Source organism: Panthera onca, chromosome F2 (assembly GCF_046562875.1).
Source record: "Panthera onca isolate mPanOnc1 chromosome F2, mPanOnc1 haplotype 2, whole genome shotgun sequence".
Classification (NCBI taxonomy): domain Eukaryota; kingdom Metazoa; phylum Chordata; class Mammalia; order Carnivora; family Felidae; genus Panthera; species Panthera onca.
In genome coordinates this window covers 12,182,004-12,203,747 of record NC_138356.1, presented here as the reverse complement: position 1 = coordinate 12,203,747, position 21,744 = coordinate 12,182,004, and the positions used below count along the sequence as shown (strand labels likewise).

General features: G+C 42.2%; 1 protein-coding gene and 1 long non-coding RNA gene across 5 annotated transcripts in view; one reads left to right on the top strand and one right to left on the bottom strand.

Annotated features, from left to right (window-relative positions):
• The window catches only part of RAB2A (RAB2A, member RAS oncogene family), an 85,815-nt gene extending 71,550 nt beyond the window's left edge, over nt 1-14,265 (bottom strand). The window contains exon 1 of the mRNA XM_078441415.2: nt 14,103-14,265. Within this exon, the coding sequence (XP_078297541.1) occupies nt 14,103-14,148 (46 nt within the window). The 5' untranslated portion in view covers nt 14,149-14,265. The remainder of the gene's footprint in view (nt 1-14,102) is intronic.
• A 431-nt stretch (nt 14,266-14,696) lies between these two features.
• LOC132675638 (uncharacterized) overlaps nt 14,697-21,744 on the top strand; it is a 68,413-nt gene continuing 61,365 nt past the window's right edge. For 2 of the 4 annotated variants that reach the window (XR_013553331.1, XR_013553334.1), the window contains exons 1-2: nt 14,697-14,797; nt 15,586-15,651. This is a non-coding gene — a long non-coding RNA (uncharacterized LOC132675638). The other 2 variants (XR_013553333.1, XR_013553332.1) reach the window with 2 other exon arrangements.

Below are 21,744 nucleotides of genomic sequence, written 5' to 3'. Positions count from 1 at the left end.
TAGAAGTTGGAAAGGGATCACTAATTACTGTCAGAAATCTGAGTTAAGGGTAAAAATTTATCCCATATACTTGCTGCTGTCAGCGCAGAGCCGGCTTCAGATCATCTGTCCCGCTCTCTCTCTCTGCCTGTCCCCCCACTCACATTCTCTCAAAAATAAACATTAAAAAAAAGTCTCATCCCATTTAGAGATGGGGAAGGAGGGTTCTTTGAAGCTATCCAGAGGATAAACTAGCTCTTTATTAAAGTCTGCCACACAATGCTCTTCACAGTATGGCCCCAGGTTCCTTTAGTTTTAAGCCCCCACAAAATCCCGACAAAACCCCTATCCTGCCACACTCTGTACAACCTTCCTGGCAAAGTAAAAGCCTGAGGAGCTCAGCTCAATTCTCTGTTTTCCACATAAACAAATATGAAGTAGGGGCAAAAGCACAGATTCTACAGGATTGTTGGGTGGGGGGGGGGGGGGATTACTGAAATAAATGAGATCATGTCTGCTGGTATCATACCTGATATATCATTTGTAAAACAAAGTCAACAGGAACCTAGGATTACTGTGAGTACATGGAAAGCCATTACACAGCACTCGGCATACAGCTGGTGCTCAATAAATGTTTGCTGGAAGTCTGAGTCTGTTACGAGCCATTCATTCCAGTTAGAATGAATCCTCTCCATGTTCCGTCAGTACTCTGTACCTATTGCTATGCCACTGTCTTGTAATTATTATGGCAAATTGGTTCCCCTGTAGGGTGGAATAGTTTTGTTCATTCTTCTAATTCCAGCACAAGAACTGCCTAAACGGTATCTTAAATTTCTTTAACAACAAAAACAAATCGAATTCTCTACTCTGCATAAATTCCATCTTCCAAGCCTTAATACGTGTTAATCAAACCTCTGTTTGAACAACTCCAGTAACAAACCGACTCACAACTTAACAAACTCTTTCCATTTCTTGTTTTGTTTTGTTTTATTTTATTTTAAAAAATGTTTTAGTAATCCCTACACCTAATGTGGGGCATGAATTCATGACCCCGAGATCAAGAGTCACATGTCCTTCCAGCTGAGCCAGCCAACCATCCCGCTCTTTTCCATTTCATAGGGAGTCCAAATCTATCTCTTTTACTAATGGTCCTCGGGGCACATGGGTGGCTCAGTCAGTTAAACATTCGACTGTTGATTTTGGCTCGGGTCATGATCTCACAGTTCATGAGTTCCAGCCCCACACTGGGCTCTGCGCTGACAGTGCAGAGCCTGCTTGGGATTCTCTGTCTCTCCCTTGCTGCCTGCCTCTCCCCTACTCACGTGCACACTCTTTCTCTCAAAATAAGTAAGTACTTAAACAAAAAAAACTAACTGTCCTGGTTCTGCCCATGAAAAGCCAAAAAGGATAGGTTTAAGTCGCTCTTATTTGACAGTCACCCAAGTATTTAAAAGTCATTATTATATTCTCCTTTAAGTCTTCTCTTTTTTTTGGTTAAAATGTTTCTGTTATTTCGGTGGGCAGGGGGATAAAAGAAATGTTTCTGTTATTTCAGTTGTTCCTACAACGTCATGGTTGATACAGCCATCATACTACCCTGATTAGCCTCCCGAGCATACACTTCAGTGCGTAGACATCCCCCTGAAACAAGTTTCCATAACTGAATTGTAGTTGAGTTCTGACAGAATTATTACCTGCCTTGTCTGTATATTATACCTAGCATCACATTTATTCCTTTGTTGGCTTTATTACTCACCTGAGTCATACTGAACCAAGTCATATAAAACATGAAGTGTTTAGACATGTGCTATTTACCAGCTGACTTCCATCTTGTATTTATTTGCATGGTTGTTTTTAAAATAAATATAAGGCTTTACCTTCATTAATTTCCATTTTGCTAAATTTAGCCAATCATTCGGCCTGTCAAGGTCATTTTGGATTCTGTCTGGTATAATCCACACATTAGCTCTTTCAACCAAATTGGATCTTATCCAAGTTGTTACTAATGTGAAATGTAAAAACAAAAGCCAGGACTGAATGCGGCAGCGTGCTCCCTGCAAGGGCAGCCCTTTATGGATACAGTTATTCAACCAAAAACCCACCTAGCTGTGGAACCGGTAGAATTTCTTCACCTTATACCAAAGGTTATATTGAACAAGCATAACAAATACCTTTACTTAAAGAACAGGTGAATCAATTCACCATGTATACAGTTATTATTGCTTTAATTTATAATAACTCATTTCCCTACTTATTAATTTTTATATCAAGTTACGTAAAGCTTTGCGCATAAGTGATTTTGGAAATGTGTACTTTTCCTTTGACCTTCGAAATGGTTAAAACTGAACTAACGATACTTTGCCCAAGAAGACAAAAAGATATTCTTTGATCGACAGATTCACTTATAGCGAAGACTTCTGAAGATCTAAAAAAAACTGCCCGAAGGGGTTCAAAATCAAGATAACCCATTCAAGAGGTATCTCAGGTACCAAGAGTGAGTGTAAAAGAAATTGGGGTGGAAGATAACCATAGACCTTAATATCTCTTTCCTGAACCGAGGTGAAAAAGAGCACCTCCTACCTGATATTGTTTCAATCTCAAGTGGCCTGTGAGGCTACCGGACACAGGAAAGGACTTTCCTTTATGGAATCCAAAGAAAATTTCAGGATCAAAGAACTGCCATTTTGCAGATTAACATGTGATCCTGTTTCCCTCAACTCAAGTAATTACAGTTTGAAATAACCACAACGAAATGCTTTTTCTATAGCCAAGACCTCCTCCACTAATTTAATTTTACGACGCTCAACAGATTCGAAAAATTACCTCTAGGGGTGCCTGGCTGGCTCATTTGGAGGAGTGCACGACCCTTGATCTCGGGGTTGGGGTGTAGAGATTACTTAAATAAATAAAACTTAAAAAAAAAAAAGGAAGAAGAAAAATTATTTGTAAGGATTACTATTAATAAAGTACTTTGCAGCTTACAAGATACCTGCAGACATTTCTTACTTCAAACACAAAAATCCTGTGGGATAGATATTAGCCAGGCATCCCTACTGTCTTTTTCTAGATGAGAAAACTGAAGTGGAAGAGGTCTGAACTTCACCAAAGTAACAAGTAAGCAGAGGAGCCCCCGCACTACTCAAGATATCGTAATTACAAATACTAGGCTCTTGGAAAGTTTTCAAGAGTGCTGCCTAAGCTAAAATAACCAGAGAGGACTTAGAATAACAGTACAATTAACTCTTGAACATGGGTTTGAATTGTGCGAGTCCACTCATACGTGGATGTTTTTCAATAAATACAGTATAGCACTGTAAATGTATTCTCTTTATAGTTTTCTTAATAACATTTTTACTTTAGCTTCCTTTATCATAAGAATACAGCGTATAATACATGTAACATACAAAAACGTGTTAACTGGCTGTTTACACTATTGGTGAGGCTTCTGGTCAACAGTACGCTATTTGTAGTTAAGTTTCTGGGGAATCAAAAGTTACCTGTGGATTTGACAGTGGGGGTTGGGGGGTGCCCCTAATCTTTATGTCACTCAAGGGTCAACTGTACTGGCCTCCTAGATGCATAGTAATTATTGCTAAAGGTCGACGAATGCTGAAGGAGGAGCTATTCATCAACATTAATAACACTGGGGGGCCTGGGGGCAGCAGAACAAGCGTGAATCCGCCACTTACACTGACATATAAACTAAATAAATGAAAGGAAACAAACTACTGCCACGTGAATTTCAAAGACAGCTATAAAGTTTGAAAAAAACAAAAACCAAAACCTACAGCATTGGTGAACAAGTCTGTAGGGTGTGCTCGGCAGGTACTATTCTCATTTTACAAACAGGAAACTCAGGAATTTTAATTAATTGTTCATTTGCACAAATAGGAGTTAGTGGTAGGTATGCTCTTTCCATTAGACTCTTTCTACGTTGTCGTATAAGGAATAGGTGACACTATACATGCTTGGAAAATGTGACCACAGTATTGCTTCCTATGTGGGACACCCTGGGACATGGCAGGACACAGTGCCGGCCTTATCCAAAAGCCCGTGGCAAATGGGCATGCCTGTGATCTACGCCTTGATCCCTGCCCATGCGACTGAACAACGGTGAGGCCTAATAGTATAAATTAATTCAAATTCCATCAATGATTAAATTCTCCTAGTAAAAGCTTCTCAGAATTTTTTAAAATAATATAGCAATGGGCTTTATAAAAAACACAGGCCTTAAAAAAAAAGACAACTTAGTAGGGCTGAAAGAACAAAAATGAGAGTTAACTATCCTGGAGAATGATTTAGATTTGCAGGTAAATCAGAAGATGTGCACGCCTTGCACCCACAATTCCACCATAAGGTAAATCTCCAGAACGTCAGCATATGTGTTCAAGGAGGCAGGCACAAAAATAATCCACACAGTGTACTGTCTTTTATAACACCACAAACAAGCCGGCCTAAAATTTCCTTAAGGGAAAAGAATGAGAAAATTGTGGTATAGTCAAACAACAGAATATATTTAAAATTAAATCAATAGAATATAATTAAAATTAAACTAATCTAACAATTAATACTAACAAAACAGAGCAAAATACGTTAATACAGACAAGTCTCAAAATAATGCTGAACAAAAACATTTGAGAGCAAGTACACTAAAATTCCATTAACATAAAGTTGAAAAAATACATAAACTATTGTGCACTGTTTACAAATGCATATACACATATGTAATAATCATTTGGAAACCTTTTTAGAAATCATACACACTAAATTCAAGAGAGTGGTTATATCTAGGTACAAAGGGAGGTGCAGGATATACAAGGGGCTTCAACTGTATCTGTAATATTTATTTCCTAAACAAAATAAAATAACAACAAAATAACCCTGATTCCAAAGAAAAAAGGAAAAATGATGAAAAAGTACATACTAGGCAAATATGAATGAAAAAATATTCAAAATATCAAACACTTGCGTACCGAAAATTACACTACCAAATAAACAGTATGTAAACAAAACAAAACAAAACAAACACCCCACAGCACGTAAAAAAGTAGAGGGTAACTTAATGACCAAGAATAACTAACTCTTCAGCGAGATGTAAAGACCTGAGCCATATACACCTTACAAATTAGCGGTGAAATTTGCTGGGGGGGGGGGGGGGGGGGGGGGAGGGAATCAATCTAACAGAACATAAAAAAAAAAAAAAAAATCCATTCTCATACTAGATGTTAACATCTACCTCAAGACTCAAGAAACTATTAAGAATATACAAACAGCAAGTCTGATCTAATGAACACGTATGGAACCCTGAACCTACAACATACACAATACACTTTTCAAGCACACACAGAATATGCATACACACTGACCAAGTACCTGGCTACAAAATTGGCCTCAAAAACTGAAAAATCAACGCACATAGTCTACACGCTGTTACCTATATGAAATAAAGTCAGAAATTGATAATAAAAAGATTGTCGGGGTGCCTGGGTGGCTCAGTCGGCTAAGCGTCTGACTCTTGATTTCAGCTCAGGTCACGGTCCTACAAATCATAAGATCGGATCCAGTTGGGCTCTGCGCTGACAGCATGGACGGAGCCTGCTTGGGATTCTCTCTCTCTCTCCTGCTCGCACTCTGTCTCTCAAAATAAAATAAATTTGAGTAAAAAGGGGGAGGGCGGCTGGGTGGCTCAATCGGTTAAGTGTCTGACTCTTGATTTTGGCCCAGGTCATGATCTCACAGTCCTGGGATCAAGCACTGTGCTGAGCTCCACACTGGGCCTGGAGCCTGCTTGGGATTCTCTCTCTGCCCCTCCCCTGCTCATGTACACTCACTCTCCCTCTCAAAATAAATAAACTTAAAAAAAATAATAATCTATTTTTAAAAAGCCAAAAACCAAAAAACACACATCCCTAATTATCTCAAGGATTGAAAGAGAAGCCATGAGAGGAAAACATTTCTGAGTGACCTGTTCTCTAAGACTTGTTTACAGTTTTTCTTAGATTCCTATGGGCACTCCTTAAATTATTATCAAAACTTCTTTTCTGGAGCTAGTTGGAGAAGGTCTCTGTTCCTTATAATCAAACAGGTCCTCCCAGAACAAAACTCTATAGAGTCTTTCTAAGTCATTACTGGACTTGAATGGTCATCTAGACTAGACTAAGCAAAGCTGCTAAAAACACAGGTATCTGGAATAAAATAGATCTTGATAAACAATTTTGGATCTTGTTAAAACAATGCTGACAAAGTAAGGAACTTTCCGTAAGAAAATGTCTGTACACATGCAAACAAATATACTAAGCGCAAGAAAACACCAACACAAGTTAGGAAAGAAACAATTCAAGTCAACTCCTCGAAGTTATCAGCTGGCCACGAACTAGCAAGCTAAGCCGGGATCTGGGGGAGAAAAAGACCAACATATTAGGGCACACGGAAGACAAAACAATTATTTTTGCTATGCCAGCATTACTCAAACGCTACACAGCACTGCCAAGTTTGTGATACTTTTTCAATGCACATGGGGAAATTATGGTAACATTCAGAGAGCAGAATAAAAAGATGAGATAGTAACTATTTCTTATTCAAGTCAGTATTATATATATTATTTATTCATTCCATTTTCTAGATGAGGACACCAAGGTAGATTAAGGATGTAGCCCAAGCTCATACAGCTGGTAAGGAGCACAGACGGGATTTTATTCTTGTTTTATATAGGATTTTATGGTTGTTTTACCTTTTCTCCCTGTTTTGTATGAGCGGAGGTGGCATCTGGTTTAGTAAAGGGGACCGAGGGACTATGTCCTCCCACAGCAACTCAATAAACCCAGAAGTTGGTAAGCCAACAAAAGAAGTCTGATAGAGGTCATTTGTGGGAATCAAGAAATACATATGATATGAAAGAGCACAGACTCTGGAGTCAGAAAGACCTGGGTTCAAATTCCAAATTCCAGCTTAGTCAGTTACTAGCTGTGTGATATGACAATTAGTTTCCCTTTCCTCACCTGTAAAATGGAGCGTTCATCATGGATATTACTGCTCAGATTCAATGAGTTATGTTAGAAAAAGTCTCATATGTGTAAATATACTGATTGTATATTTACATTCTTCCCATCACACTGTGGTCTTTTAAAGAGGAATCAGAGGAACAATGCCTTTCAAGACCCACTATCAGAAATAAATCAACATGTGTATATCTACTTTTATAAAAAGTAATGCATACTATCATTAACATAAATGAGAAGGGTTCTCTCTGCACTGCTTAGTACGTGCCCACTTCAAAAGGTGTATACAAAGTCAAGTATTAATGTTGCTTTTGACTTCAATTTAATTTTCTCCTTAGCCCTCTATGGTAGGCAGAATAAGGCCACTCCCCACACATAAAGAAATGTACACCCTAATCCCTAGAAACTGAGAGTGAATATGTTACTCTAGTGGCAAAGGGCACTTTGCAGATGTGATTAAAATTACAGACTTTGAGATGAGATTATCCTGGATTATCCAGACGGATCCAATCTAACCACACAAGATTTTACAGGCAGAGAACCCTCACGGGCTTCGGTCAGAGCAGAGAGATGGGATGACCCAGGAAGAGTCAGAAAGATGCAACCCTGGAAGGAGGAGGCCTGCTGTTGCTGGGCTTGAAGACGGAGGAGGGGGGTGGGGGGAGGGGCCCAGGAATGTGGGTAGGTGGTGGGCTCTAGAAGCTGGGAGCGGCCGTCAGACAGCCAGCAAGAGTATGGAGATCTCAGGCCCACAGCTGCAAGAAAGGATACTCCACCAACAACCTGAAGGAGCAAGACCCTCAAGAAGGGAACCCAGCCCTGCTGAAACCTTGATGTCAACCTGGCGAGAAACATGTCAAGACTTCCGACCTATGCTGACATGCACGTGAACTTCTGCAGAACTTTAGAAGTGGAAGATAAATTTGTGTTCTCTGAGCTGCTTTAATGTGTGGTGGTTTGTTATGGTAGCAACACAAAACTAATGTCCCTTCTCTCTCCCATTTGAATAAAACCACCCCAAATTTTAATATAAATGCCCTTAAATCCTTTTTGAAACCAAAATAAATGGTCCAAGGCATGTAGCCAACCCAGTAGAGGCTACCTAGCACACATTCATGACGTTCTGTGCCAGGCACTGTCTTGTGCCTGCAGCATGCATCCATCAATATTCATTTTCTTCCTTACTTCCTCAGATTTGACTGGAAACACAGTAACTGTCAGCTATACCTGAAAACAGGAACGCTTGGGAGAGCAAACTGGGAGGAACTTAAAGAGCTACACCGCAATTACGAAGACTAAAAACTTCTAAGAGGTGGAGGCATGGGAAGAAATACATAAATAACTTGCCCCAAACGATGCAGCTCAGTTTTTTTCATTTACAAAATGGTAACCTCCTGTATTCCTGACAGAATAGAAAATGAAAAGCTTTTGATATCATATACAAACTATAAAGAGTGTGAAGAATTGCTCATGAGAATCTACTACATAGTGCGGTGAAGAATTCCATATAAATTCAGCCTGGATATACCTTAGGGATTAACTTAAAATTCCAGAAAGCAAAAAATCTGATAATAAAAAAAGAGAATAAATTCTACAAAAACAGACACAAAAGGCTCATGACAGACTTGCAGAGAAATGTCACAGTACTACCACTAAAAAATAGCCCTTTTAAAAAATATAGATGTATAGATGTCTGCGAATGCCAGCTGGTGCAGCCACTCTGGAAAACAGTATGGAGGTTCCTCAAAAAACTAAAACTAGAACTACCCTACGACCCAGCAACTGCACTACTATGTATTTATCCAAGGGATCCAAGTGTGCTGTTTCGAAGGGACACATGCACCCCCATGTTTATAGCAGCACTATCAACAATAGCCAAAGTAAGGAAACAGCCCAGATGTCCATCGATGGATGAATGGATAAAGAAGAAGTGGTGTGTATACACACACACACACACACACACACACACACACACACACACAATGGAGTATTACTTGGCAATCAAAAATGAAATCTTGCCATTTGCAACTACGTGGATGGAACTGGAGAGTATTATGCTAAGTGAAATTAGAGAAAGACAAATATGACTTCACTCATATGAGGACTTTAAGAGACAAAACAGATTAACATAAGGGAAGGGAAACAAAAATAATATAAAAACAGGGAGGGGGACAAAACAGAAGAGACTCATAAATATGGAGACCAAACAGAGGTTTAAGGGAGGGGTTGTGGGAGGGAGGATGGGATAAATGGGTATGGGGCACTAAGGAATCTAATTCCTGAAATCATTGTTGCACTATATGCTAACTAATTTGGATGTAAATTAAAAAAAATAAAAAATAAAATGAAAATAAATAAATAAAAAAACATGTAGATATCCAGGGGCACCTGGGTGGCTCAGTCGGTTGCATGTCCATCCAACTCTTGATTTCAGGTCAGGTCGTGGGATCCAGGGTCGTGGAATCGAGCCACACGTTGGGCTCTACGCTGATCTCTCTCCCTCTGCCCCCCCCACTCGTGCTCTCTAACAAATAAATGTATGTATGTATGTATGTCTGGGACTCACTGCAGATCTTCTAAAACGGCATGTCCAAGGATAAGACCCAAGTTGTTTGAGTTGAGAAATACTGCAGGAATTAAAACGGGAGTGACCACATGTGGATGATAGCAGAGGGAATCCAGCATCTTTCTGTCAGGTGTCTTTTATTTCCAAGTGAAGAGTAGCTGGCATGTATTGTAAAACGTGCAAATAAACAAAGCTGATGAAATCAAATGGGAAAGTTTCATGGAGAAAGTTAGAAAGGGGGACAAGAGAGGTCAGTCTGTGGCTGCATCTTTTGTAGCAAAGGACACAGCCTCACGGACCAGGATGAGCAGAGAATAACGAAATGGAGCAAGCACAGCTGGGCCAGAGTGAGGAAAACAGCTGAGCTGGCAAAGTAAGGATCTGCTCAAAAAACCAGCAAAATTACTGGCTACTGCAAGAGGCAGCGAACCGGCAAGATGAAACGAGGGAGAGGGAGCCGTGGGGCAGATAAAGGAGAAAATTAATTTCATGTTGGAGCCAGGGGCAGGAACAGAATCAGAACGAAGGGGACAAGAGCACTGAGGAAGAAGAGAGGGGCATTATTTGAGATGAGGCGGTGACAGGTTCACCAGGCGAGGACACCAGGACTATGGCCTTTATGGTTCAATAAAAAGTCTCAGGAGCAATATAAAAGTTAGGGGAAGCAAGCAGCAAACAAACCAATTAGGAGAGAAAAGGAAAGGGCTCGTCAAAAATCTTGAAAGACCACAAATAACATGTATAAAACAACAATTTAAGTAGACCAGAATACACTGTCTAATTTCTCGATGATGTTGAAAGGTATGTTTCAGACATGTTTCAGCTTTCTCATTTAATAAAACTAACACAGCTAAAAACAGGCAAAACTAAACAATACAGAGATCCACAAGCTACACAACTATGAAGAAAGGCAAGGAAGGTAATGAAAGCCTGGGAATAGAAACAGTGGGTGATGACGATCTGTATTTCTTTAGCATGGGTGTATAATTTATTACTGTTCCTTAAAGCTATTAAACTGTGAGGGTGCCGGGTGTCGGTTAAGCATCCAACTCTTGACTTCGGCTCAGGTCATGACCTCAAGGTTGTGGGATTGAGCCCCACGTCGGGCTCCATGCTGGGTGTGGAGCCTCCTTAAGATTCTCTCTCTCTTTACCTCTGTCCCTCTCCGGCTCATGCACACTCTCTCTCTCTCATAATACCTACTGTGGTGATCACTGTGCAATATACACATAAGCAAAATCATTATGTTCTACACCTAAAACTAATACAATGTTGTAGGTCAATTATATCTCAATTTAAAAAATACATTCAGATGACATTGATAATGTGCAACCAGGCTGCTCTTATTTACTTTCTTATACAGCACCTGTCCTTAAAAAGATTTTAAGGAAAAACAAAAAAGCACATGGGAGTGGGGAGCAGGGGGAACAAACGATGAAGGAAGAGTGCAGGGGAAGAGTATGACGCAACAGGGAGCAATGGGGTTTGTTAACAATCTTAGAAGAACGGATGAGTAAGAAGGGGTCAGGTGGAAAAGCTGTGACCTTTCTTTTCATCTTTTTGGGGGTACGGGGAGGTATTTCAGATAGAACACAACTGGGTTTGTGCTTTGTGTGCCTAGTTGAGTGGCATGGAAGGGGTGGGTTAGTGATGAGGTTAAAAAGGTAGGCAGCTGCCAGCATTTTAGGAGCAACAATCAAAGCTTTATTATAATTTTTTTCTTTTTCCACATTTGGTAATTATCTGATTATGCTATCAGGCCAGGCTTGTTAAAACCCAGTTTCCACCTTATACCTTAAATGACACATTTTCCTAAATGACTTTTCAGGAACAAGAAGACACTGCCAATGAAAAATTTTAAAGCTCTATTTTAACTGCGTTTGGCCACAGAGTAAGAAAACAATTTCAACAGTATCATCATCACGTAAAAAGTTTTAAGAAAATCTCTTCTATGAAAAGGGACTTCTGAAAGACAAAATGTGCATGGTACTTTCACATTTGTCCTCATTTTATCTCATTACCGAGAGAAGGAAAGGCTAAAAATGACCATTTATCACAAACTAGGGAAAGTGAAAAACAGGAAAAGTAGCGATTTCCTTCATTCTAAGATATGTATTTTTCAGACTACAACTTATATAAAAATCAGGATAAATATCACACTACTGATTTAACATCATCTTTTTTGTGGGAAGGGCCACATTAAATGTATTTTATAACTATGCATATATTTTGAATTAAGGAAACATAGTAAAGGATTTCGGCCAAAGTCAATTAAAAAGGGGGCAAAATCGGGCAAAAAAAAAAAAAACACCCTGCAGTCAAGTTACTAATGTGTATTAACATGAACCTAGCGGCCTGTCTGCCTATTCTTTCCCTAATTTAACGAAATGTACAGGGCCTTCCTTCCACTAGGCCCTTCCTGAAATGCAAAGCTATATTTAAACATCTTCTCTGCCCTCTAGAAGTACATAATCAAATACAGATGACTACAGAAGCATCTATGAAACAGTCTGGCATTAATATCAGAAAAATATGAAGTGTGACACATCCAGATAAGGAGCAGAAGTCATTGCCAGCCAGGATACCAGAAAAAACCTGAGACATCAAAAGAGCTTAATATATGTGAAAGCATTATGGGAGACCTGGGTTAGACTTTGAAGGACTGATAGCATTTCCACAGAGAAGGCACTCCAAGCAGAGGAGTAGGAACTCCAAGGGAGCAGTAGGAACCAGGAAAGAGCACAGAAATCATCCACTGGGCCTCACTGGCAGAAGGTAAGAATAGTGGGAAAGAAGGCTAGCAAAGTAAAGGGAGGCTAAAATGTGGAGTTCCTGGAAGGTCAAATAAAGAATGTGAGCAGACAACAGTCTCCCCTAACAGCCAGGTTTCAGGAATATTAACCTGACAGTAAACTGCGGAGACTGGAATGGGGAGAAAGTACTGCTGCATAGTCCAGAGTCAAGTATTCGGGGCCTGAAGTCGGTGAGGACGATAGCCAAAGTCAAGAAAGGAATGTCTTCCCTTTAAACCGCCTGGGGTTGTTTTTGAATGAGGGCAATTCCAAGAGCACAGAGCACCAGCTTGCTAATCTGCGCAGCTCCACGACTCCCGGCACAACACCCCACGCACAGTAGATGCTCAATAAACAAGCTGAAGGAAGGCAACCTGCAAAGGCTAATTTGCTAATATGCTAAATGTCCATAATCACTCTTCTTTCTACTTTTCGCATTCATATAGTTACTTCATCTCCAATTTGGGTTTACAGCCTAAATAAAAATATTCCAATAGGTGTTGGACCCAATTACTTCTCCTTCAAAATATGCGACAGCTTTTTAAAAGTATGTAAACTCGCTACTGAGCATTTGCAAATGCTCTACCCAGGACTTTACACAGAAAACCATCCAGACTCCATAAAGACACATATCAAAAGATCTTGCTAAAAAGGAGTATTTATAGCAGCAAGTTTTTCTTTTAGGCCACAATCAACATGCTTCTTGTCTAAGTGAATTTGCTACATCACTAGTGCAACCACAAACTGCTGCTTACATTTCCAAAGTTGTGCAAAGGGCCCAAAGTTGTGCAAGAGTCCTCACTGAAATCAGACTCTGGTATATAAATAGTTATAACACCTGAACAAGCCTTGGTTTTATTATTAGATTCAAAGTAATGCCAAAATCACAAGTATTAAAAAATATTTTACGAGTTTATTTGTCTGTGAAATATACTCGGAGGTTATTTCAAGTGAAAATAGCTCAATTTCTTTCTGCTTCAAATGTACATCAGGTCATCTGAAAATTGGCAGTCGTGACCCTGCCCCTGATATACCCAAGAAATCAGTGTCCCTCACACACACAGGCACACGCACGCAAGCACACACCCAGAGCACTGAACGGCCTTGCATCACTATCAGATAACCCCAGTTTACACGTGGCAAAAGTCGACAGAACTTTCACGCTTTAATGACCTCGAAAGGGATTCCCCAGCCGCCCAGGTAATGGAACGTGACTTACTCTGACTTGGGATTTGAGAGTGTTAAAAAAAAAACCAAATTTTAAAAAAATGATCTGTTCTCTCTTTCTCAGCTGGCTGTCCCAAGGCACGAGCAGTTTGCCCAGCCCCTGACAGATGTATGTAGGCTGAAGAAGGTGGGACCGATCAGGAAACCCAAGACCCTCCTCCCATCACCTCCTCTGCCTCCCTTTTTCTCTCCCGAGGGCGGCGAAGAGGCCCAAGGTGAGGGGCGGCCAAAGAGTGCAATCATCTAAGTCAGGCCCTGGCGGCCCTCGGCTGGGCCGTTCCCAGATCTTGAGTCGCAAACGGCTGCCGAGGCCCCCGGCTGCAGGGCAGCCCGGGGCGGGGGCCGCGGCCCGGGCCTGGCCAGGCCGCGGCCGCTCGCAGTGCCCACGTCACCAGCTCCAGCACTGCGGAAATGGAGCGGCGCGGCCGGGAGGGAGGCGCCGGGCGGCGTTGGCGCCCGCGCCGCTGCCAGACGCCGTTTACCCCTGAGCCCGGGCCCGGAGGCCGCCGACACCCGCCCGGCCGCGCCCCAGGCCCTCACCTGTGTCGCCGATGATGATGTACTTGAAGAGATAGGCGTACGCCATGGCCGCGGCCGCTCGGTGCCAGGGCACACGGCTCCTCCTCCTGCTACTGCTCCTCCTCCTCCTCCGCGCCCCTCACCCCGGCGCCGCTCGGCCTCGAAACGCCAGGCCCCGCCCGCCGCAGCCGTCACCGTCAGCCGCCGGGAGTGAGGGGCCGAGAGGAAGCCGGACAAACGGACACTCGCAGAGCCGATTGAGACAGCACCCGACCGAGCTCCCTCGAACAATAACAGCCGCCGCGGCGCCTCCGCCCCGCCTCCGCGTCGACCCGGAAGTGCTGCGGCCGCCGGCGCCGCCGGAGGAAAGAGGAGGAGCCCCGCACGCCGGGCGCGCCCCGCCGGCCGGAGCCCCGCCCAGCCAGAGCCCCGCCCCGCGCCGCCGGAGCCCCGCCCAGCGCCGAGCCGGCCGCGCCCGTCCTCCCGGTCCGCCCCGAGCCGGGGGAGGCCGGGCGCCGGTCGTTCAGGCACGTTTGAGCGGGCGACCCCGGCGGCCGGGAGACCCAGGGGGAGGGGAGGGAAGTGGAAGGTTCGGTTCCGTCGCCGCGACGCGCATGGGCGCCGCGTCCTTCCGCCCTGCGGTGGGGGCGCGGGGCACGTTTTGGGAAGGCGGAGGTCGCGTTCCGTGCCGGGCCCGGCTTTGGGCCTGTGGAAAGGTGTTTTGAGAACGCGGGAGCCGCCGGGGTGGGTGGAAGGGCGACGGTATTTCCGTCTGGGGGTCGGGGGCCTGACGGTGAAAGTGGAATTTTTTGTAAATTAGAGAATGTGAAGAAAATTATGGTATGCCCCTATGGTGGAATATTACGGCTCTTAGAACAAAGCCTGACAAGCAAAAACACGGCACAGAAATCGGTGTATACATGTATGTTTATATTCTGCGTAGTATTTATATAGAAGATATTCAGTGTAACAATTATATGCTAAATATGTCCGTATATTTATAAATTGTATTTTATTGTTTTATAGATAACGCGTATATTTCTACCATTGTGTTAAAGAAAATAAAAAGGCAAGAAAACACTGAAATACCCGTATGTGGGTAGTCACACCGAGAGGAAACACAACTGGTTCCAAGGGGAGGACGGATGGGAATGGAGGAAAGAGTTACTTTTCTCTGAATTTTTCATGTGCAGTGTGAACTTTCTTGCAGTGTTCTGAATTACCTATTGAAAAAATAGGTTTTTTAAGAAGTGTATTTTGAGAGAGAGCGTGCACGAATGGGAGAGGGACAGAGAGAGAATCCCCAGCGGATTCCACACTTGTCAGCGCAGAGCCAGATGCTGGGCTTGAGATCATGACCTGAGCTGAAATCAAGAGTGGGACACTTAGCTGTCTGAGCCGCCCTGCCACCCCGAAAAAATACATTTAAAGGAAAAAGCGAAGGAGCTTTTTTGCTCGTTCCACTAACCTTTATTGAGTCCGTGTTCTGTTTCTGTATTGCTAGGCATCGTAACTGAAGGCAGACCCTGTTCTAAAGGAGCACAGTTTTGGAAGAAGAGGAAGAGTCAGGGTAGGTTGCCTAGAGAACTTGATGTTTGAACCGGGAACATGAATAATGAGTAAGAGCTTGCCAAAAGGACAAAAGTTTGGGAATGGGAACTGAAGGCACAAAGGAGCACAGCGTGCAAAGTTCGTGGCTCTGTTGAAAAAATTTAAAGTTGTGCCCGGAATCTCGTTCACTAACCCATATCCTCTGATGTTGGCAGTGGAAGGACAGTCGTCGCGGGGGGAAAGTCCCTGGGATTTAGTGGTCCTGGTTCTCCCTTTGGGGATCTCTCACTATGTAATTCTACTGACCCCTTCATGCTGAGCCGGCTGTGGCTGGTTGCTTACAAATACCTGGTTTTGGGGCGCCTGGGTGGCGCAGTCGGTTGAGCCTCCGACTTCGGCTCAGGTCATGATCTCTCGGTCCGTGAGTTCGAGCCCCGCGTCAGGCTCTGGGCTGATGGCTCGGAGCCTGGAGCCTGTTTCCGATTCTGTGTCTCTCTCTCTGCCCCTCCCCTGTTCATGCTCTGTCTCTCTCTGTCCCAAAAATAAATAAAAAACGTTGAAAAAAAAAATTAAAAAAAAAAAACAAATACCTGCTTTGAATGGCCTCATCAAGTATGAACTCCCAGGTTGTTTTTGGAGTATTTGGAGGGGATTTAACTGAAGTTTCAGGGACAGCACCCAAGAATTTGACACGATGCACACCTGGGTGGCTCGGCAGGTTGAGCATCCAACTTTGGCTCGAGTCAGGATTGATCTCACGTTCGTGAGTGTGAATCCCACATCGTGCTCTGATGTCAATGCAGAGCCCACTTCAGATCCTCTGTCCCCTTCTCTCTCTGCCCCTGCCCTGTTCACACTCTCTCAGAAATGAATAGACATTAGAAAAAAATTTTGACATGAAAAGTTACCCGGCATTGCATAAACTGGTTCACACTCATTTTTACTTTAGGAAAGGGGAGGTCCCTGCCCGAGGCCTCCAGGTTCCAGAGGCCGTTTTGTCCTTCCCATCTGAGTGCCTTCACTCAGGTCTTTCATGGGTGGTGGACATCTAGAATGTCTCCTCCTTCCGGGAGAGACTCAGTTGATTTCTACTCTCGGAGGCGTGGCCTTTAGAAACAGCCTCAACAGGAAAGCTCTGTCAGGGTGACACAAAAGCTGAGCATCCTTACGAGTCCGAAGCATTCCCATACTGTTAGAGGAGGGGAGTTGCTGGAGAAGTCACTGGGGCCAGGTCACGCAGGGTCTCGTAGCCATGTGAGTATGCATGTGGTGCTTTACCAGATGGACACAGGGGAAACAGGAGAAAGAAGATCAGAGTTGAGTGTGTAAAGAGATCAGAGAAGTGAAGGTACAGCTATAGAGGCGGTGCAGTGTAAAACAAAACAAAAACTTAGGAAGCCTGGCCTGTGACGCTGCCATAACTTGTGAAAAATCATTTGGCCTCTTAGAGCTCCCTTCCCCACTTGTGCTCTGTCTCTGTCACTCTCAAAGATAAACAAACATTTGAGGGGCGCCTGGGTGGCTCAGTCGGTTAAGCGGCCGACTTCGGCCCAGGTCACGATCTCGCGGTCCGTGAGTTCGAGCCCCGCGTCGGGCTCTGTGCTGACAGCTCGGAGCCTGGAGCCTGCTTCCGATTCTGTGTCTCCCTCTCTCTCTGACCCTCCCCCGTTCATGCTCTGTCTCTCCCTGTCTCAAAAATAAATAAAACGTTAAAAAAAATGTTTTTTTAGAATAAAAAAAAGATAAACATTTGAAAAAATTATAAATAAATACATACATACATAAAAAGTGAAGGAGTTAAGTGTTAAAGGGCTATTCCAAAGTCTGAAGTCCAATTTTATGTCTATCCAACCTCCAGGTCTGAAGCTACCTGTAAAGCCTCAGTAATCCTTCTCTCATGACAACGTCAGGGCCACATGAATCAATGCATATTGTTCTTGCACAGGACTGACGTGCATTACTCCACTGCTAAGATGCACAGAAGTAATGATCACTTGCTACCTAGCAGTATGATCTAATGCAAAGAGCAAAGACTCGATTTTCAAGTCTTTCTTTGGGCCTCATTTTCCTTATCTGGAATATGTAGATAATAGTTGCCTCACAAAGTCAATTTAGGATCGAATAAGATGTTCTATGTGAACATATTTTATAAATTATGAAAAATATATACTTAACACATAACTCTTAGTATTGCATAAGTATTTAAAATTACTGTGAGGGACTAAAGGCGTAGTCAATTTATAACTTCATATTTTAAAAGTCACTTCCATTCCATGCTCTATTTTATGTCTCTACCTTTATTTTTTTCCCCACATGTAATTCATCATGTTTTGTTGTATTTTCTCATATGCCTATATGCTATCTTAAATCCTCTTTGAAACGATACAGAGTATAAGTAAAAATAATAGAAACTTCATATGAAACGTTTTATTTAGCCTCCAAAATCCGAAAACATTTTTCAAGAAAATTCCTCAGGCAGAATGATATAAATAAACCTCTTTCTCCCTAAGTAGTGGTATACTTCCTGGGATTTTCCATTCAGTTTGATTATCAGCTATTTCGCTCCTTTGAGAATGAATTCTGATAACATCATCTCTCAGTCGTGCATCATATATGGTCTGAAGATCAAAACCATGAAATTTAAAGATTGTTAAACCACATTTTCTAAGGTCTCCTCATTGAAGTTCTCCATGACGTTTTTTTTTTTATAACAGTTTTTTTTAACGTTTATTTTTTGAGAGACAGAGCATGAGCAGGGGGAGGGGAAGAGAGAGAGAGAGGGAGTCACAGAATCTGAAGCAGGCTCCAGGCCCTGAGCTGTCAGCACACGGCCCGAGGCGGGGCTCGAACTCATGAACTCTGAGATCATGGCCTGAGCCGAAGTCGGACGCTTAACCGACTGAGCCATCCGGGCACCCCAACATGACATTTTAAAATACAGTGTTAAATCGGAATTTCGCATTTACCATTCCCAACCACACTTTTCTTGTGTTTAAATTTTCTCTGGTTTTGATTGCTCTCAGACTGTGGAAGGGGGGGGGAGCTGTGAAGTGGTTTGGATGGGAGAGGGGTGGTTAGAAATACTGTAATCCACAGGTTCTTTAGTTTCCATGGCCCCTTAGCTAGTCCTTGATTGCACTCAGAGGCTCTGTGATCCTCAACAAATTGTATGCAAAATGTTGTATGTATTTGCATATGTGTAATTTCATGAGAGAGATTCTTGCACAGGTCCATGACCCAGAAATAATTAAGAACTACTGTGAAATATTTTCTTTCAGCCATTTTTAAATGCCATGATGGAACTAATTTTCCAGCAAATGCTTAATATTTATTAAGTATTACTGAGCTTAATAAGCTCAGTGGCAGTGTTGGAAAAAGAAAGAAGTAGGTTCAAATCCTGATTTTACTATTTATCAGTTGATAAATTGATAGATAAATTACTAACCGCTCTAAGCCTTAGCTGAGATGACACAAAGTGTCTAGCACAATGTCACGTTCATAGTAGACATTAAATAAGCACATTATTTCCCCTTTCCTTTCATCCTCTCCCAGTCTCTCACCTCTAACCTCTCACTAAGGATGGTTAGGAGTTACATGAGCCCAAAGTAGATTAGTCCCCTTGCGCGAAGCCATGGATAGCTTTGCCCTACAAAGCCTACAGGAGAGGTAATGTATCATTTTAGAGGACAGAATTTTGTTCTGGGAAATGAGAGTACGTTTTTACAGAGGGAGAGCCATTTAAGTTGGGCCTTAAAGGGCATCATCATCTTTCATAGTGATTGCTGTACCTGAGTCATTTCAGATACTCCAACAGCCCTCTCCTTTGTACTTTGCTCCCTTTATCCACCTCATCTGCCATTTATATCCTAGTTGGGGGCGGACTTAATATTCCCTGTTTCATTTTCTATTTGTGGCCTCTTCGTGACCACTTGTCAAAGCCAGAAATGACTATTTTCTCTCTTCCACTCCATTCTGCTCATCTTTCAAAAGCTTAATTGAAGAGTACACATTTAATGATCACAAATTAATATCCTCAGTCAATGCGTGTGTAGGTGTTTGAAGAAACTTTCTTTTATGTGTAGGCTATTCTTTTTTCCAGTGGACTGATCATTTGTAATAGGAAGGACGTAATAAGTGCACAGACAAGAGGAACAGTGAATATTGGAATAATAATAAGCTTATGTTATAAAATAGTAGCTTAAAAAGTATAACTACATAGAATAATTTAATAATTAATCTTTAAAAAACTTTAAACTGAGTTAAAACCCAGGGTAGTGTTCTTAATTAACTACTTTTCTAAGTCCTTTACATCTGCCTCATGCTTTCAGCAGAGAAAGTGGTGTAGAGACAGCCCAATGTTGAATTCCAGGAGGCCTCTGTCTTCTCTGCCACTAACTGGCTGATTTTGAGAAAATTCTCTTCAAACTTTTTGTCATCTGTTCAACAGAGATAATAATTCTGGTCGCTTACATAATGAACTTGCAGAGAGGTAGATGCAAGAACACTCTGAAAAGCATGTTATTACCAGGAGTAAGTATATATGCCAAATTGCAGGTGAATGATTTTTTGCAAATGTATATAAGCATAATAAAACACCACCTCCTACAGAGCCATATACCATCAGCAGTGTGTTATTACCTGCAATGTTAGTTTTTTGGTCAGCAGAGACTAGAGCATGAAATTGCTTCAAACCCTTCTCTCCATTTGTCTCTAATGTGTTCCAGGTCCCGGGTTAATTGGTAGGTGTTCCTTGTTTTGGAAAAGTTGGGTTTGGAATGGGAACAGGGACACATGAAGAGTTTAGCTCACATTGGCTGAAGACAGAACCGCTCCCTGTCCCATGAGTGCTTCCATTTCTTTTCATCTTGCTCCCTAAAGGTCTTCAAATTTTGAAAAAGAGAAATCCATTTTCTCTCCATTGTTGAAGAAATGATAAGCTAGCTGTGTCCCAGTGGGAGATGTGGACACAGAAAACCTTCTGTCACTGATGTCTTTTGAGTGAGAAGGGATCTTAAAAATTAAGTGGTGCAGGGAATTATGAGATCACATTTCAACCCTCTGCTGTCTCCCCCTCCCTCCTGTGTAATTTTTATCTCTGCTTCTCACAATCTCACTATTAGAAATTTCAACATATGGACAGAGGAAAATGATCACCACAGAATCATATTTCACTTGTAATCTAGAGAAAACGGAAGTGTATTTCCCCAAAGTAATTTTTAAAAATAAAAGGGGGCACCTGGGTAACTTGCTTGGTTAAGTGTCCAACTTCAGCTCAGGTCATGATCTCGCAGTTCGTGGGTTTGAGCCCCGGGTCAGTCTCTGTGCTGACAGCTCAGAGCCTGGAACCTGCTTCAGATTCTGTGTCTCCCTCTCTTTCTGCCCCTCCCCTGTGCACACTCTGTCTCTCTCTCTCAAAATAGATTTAAAAAAAAAAAAAACAAAAAACATTAAAAAAGAGAAAAAAATAAAAAAGTTATTATGGGTCACCTGGCTGGCTCAGTTGGAAGAGTGTGTGACTCTTCATCTCGGGGTCATGAGTTTGAGCCCCACATTGGTCTAGAGATGACTTAAATAAATAAAATTAAAAAAATAAAAGTTATTAAAAGAATAAATATGTTCTTCAAAATTTAGATTATACCTAAAGGCTCATATTAAAAAACTTGCAAGGCTATGGGGCGCTTGAGTGGCTGAGGCAGTTAAGTGGCTGACTCTTAGTTTCAGCTCACATCATCATCTCACAAATGGAATCGAGCCCCACATCAGGCTCTGCGCTAATAATGCGGAACCTGCTGGACTTCTGTCTCTCTCCCTCTCTCCTGGCCCCTCCCCCCATCTTTCTCAAATCAATCAGTCAATCAATAAACTTAAAAATCTGCAAGGCTAATAATTTAGGTTTGTGCCAAGAATTACTGCTGCACTTCTGCTCTTTTAAATTCTCAACTTGGGGAATCTAGGGATCGATTCTCAAGAACGTCTTCAAATAAACATAATGAGAAAGTACAGTACAACCTTAAAACAGCAATAAACATTTATTGTCGTACAATTTTTGTGCATTAGAAGTCTAGGAGCAGCTTAGCTGGGTGGTTCTGGCCTGGGCTCTCACATGGGGTTG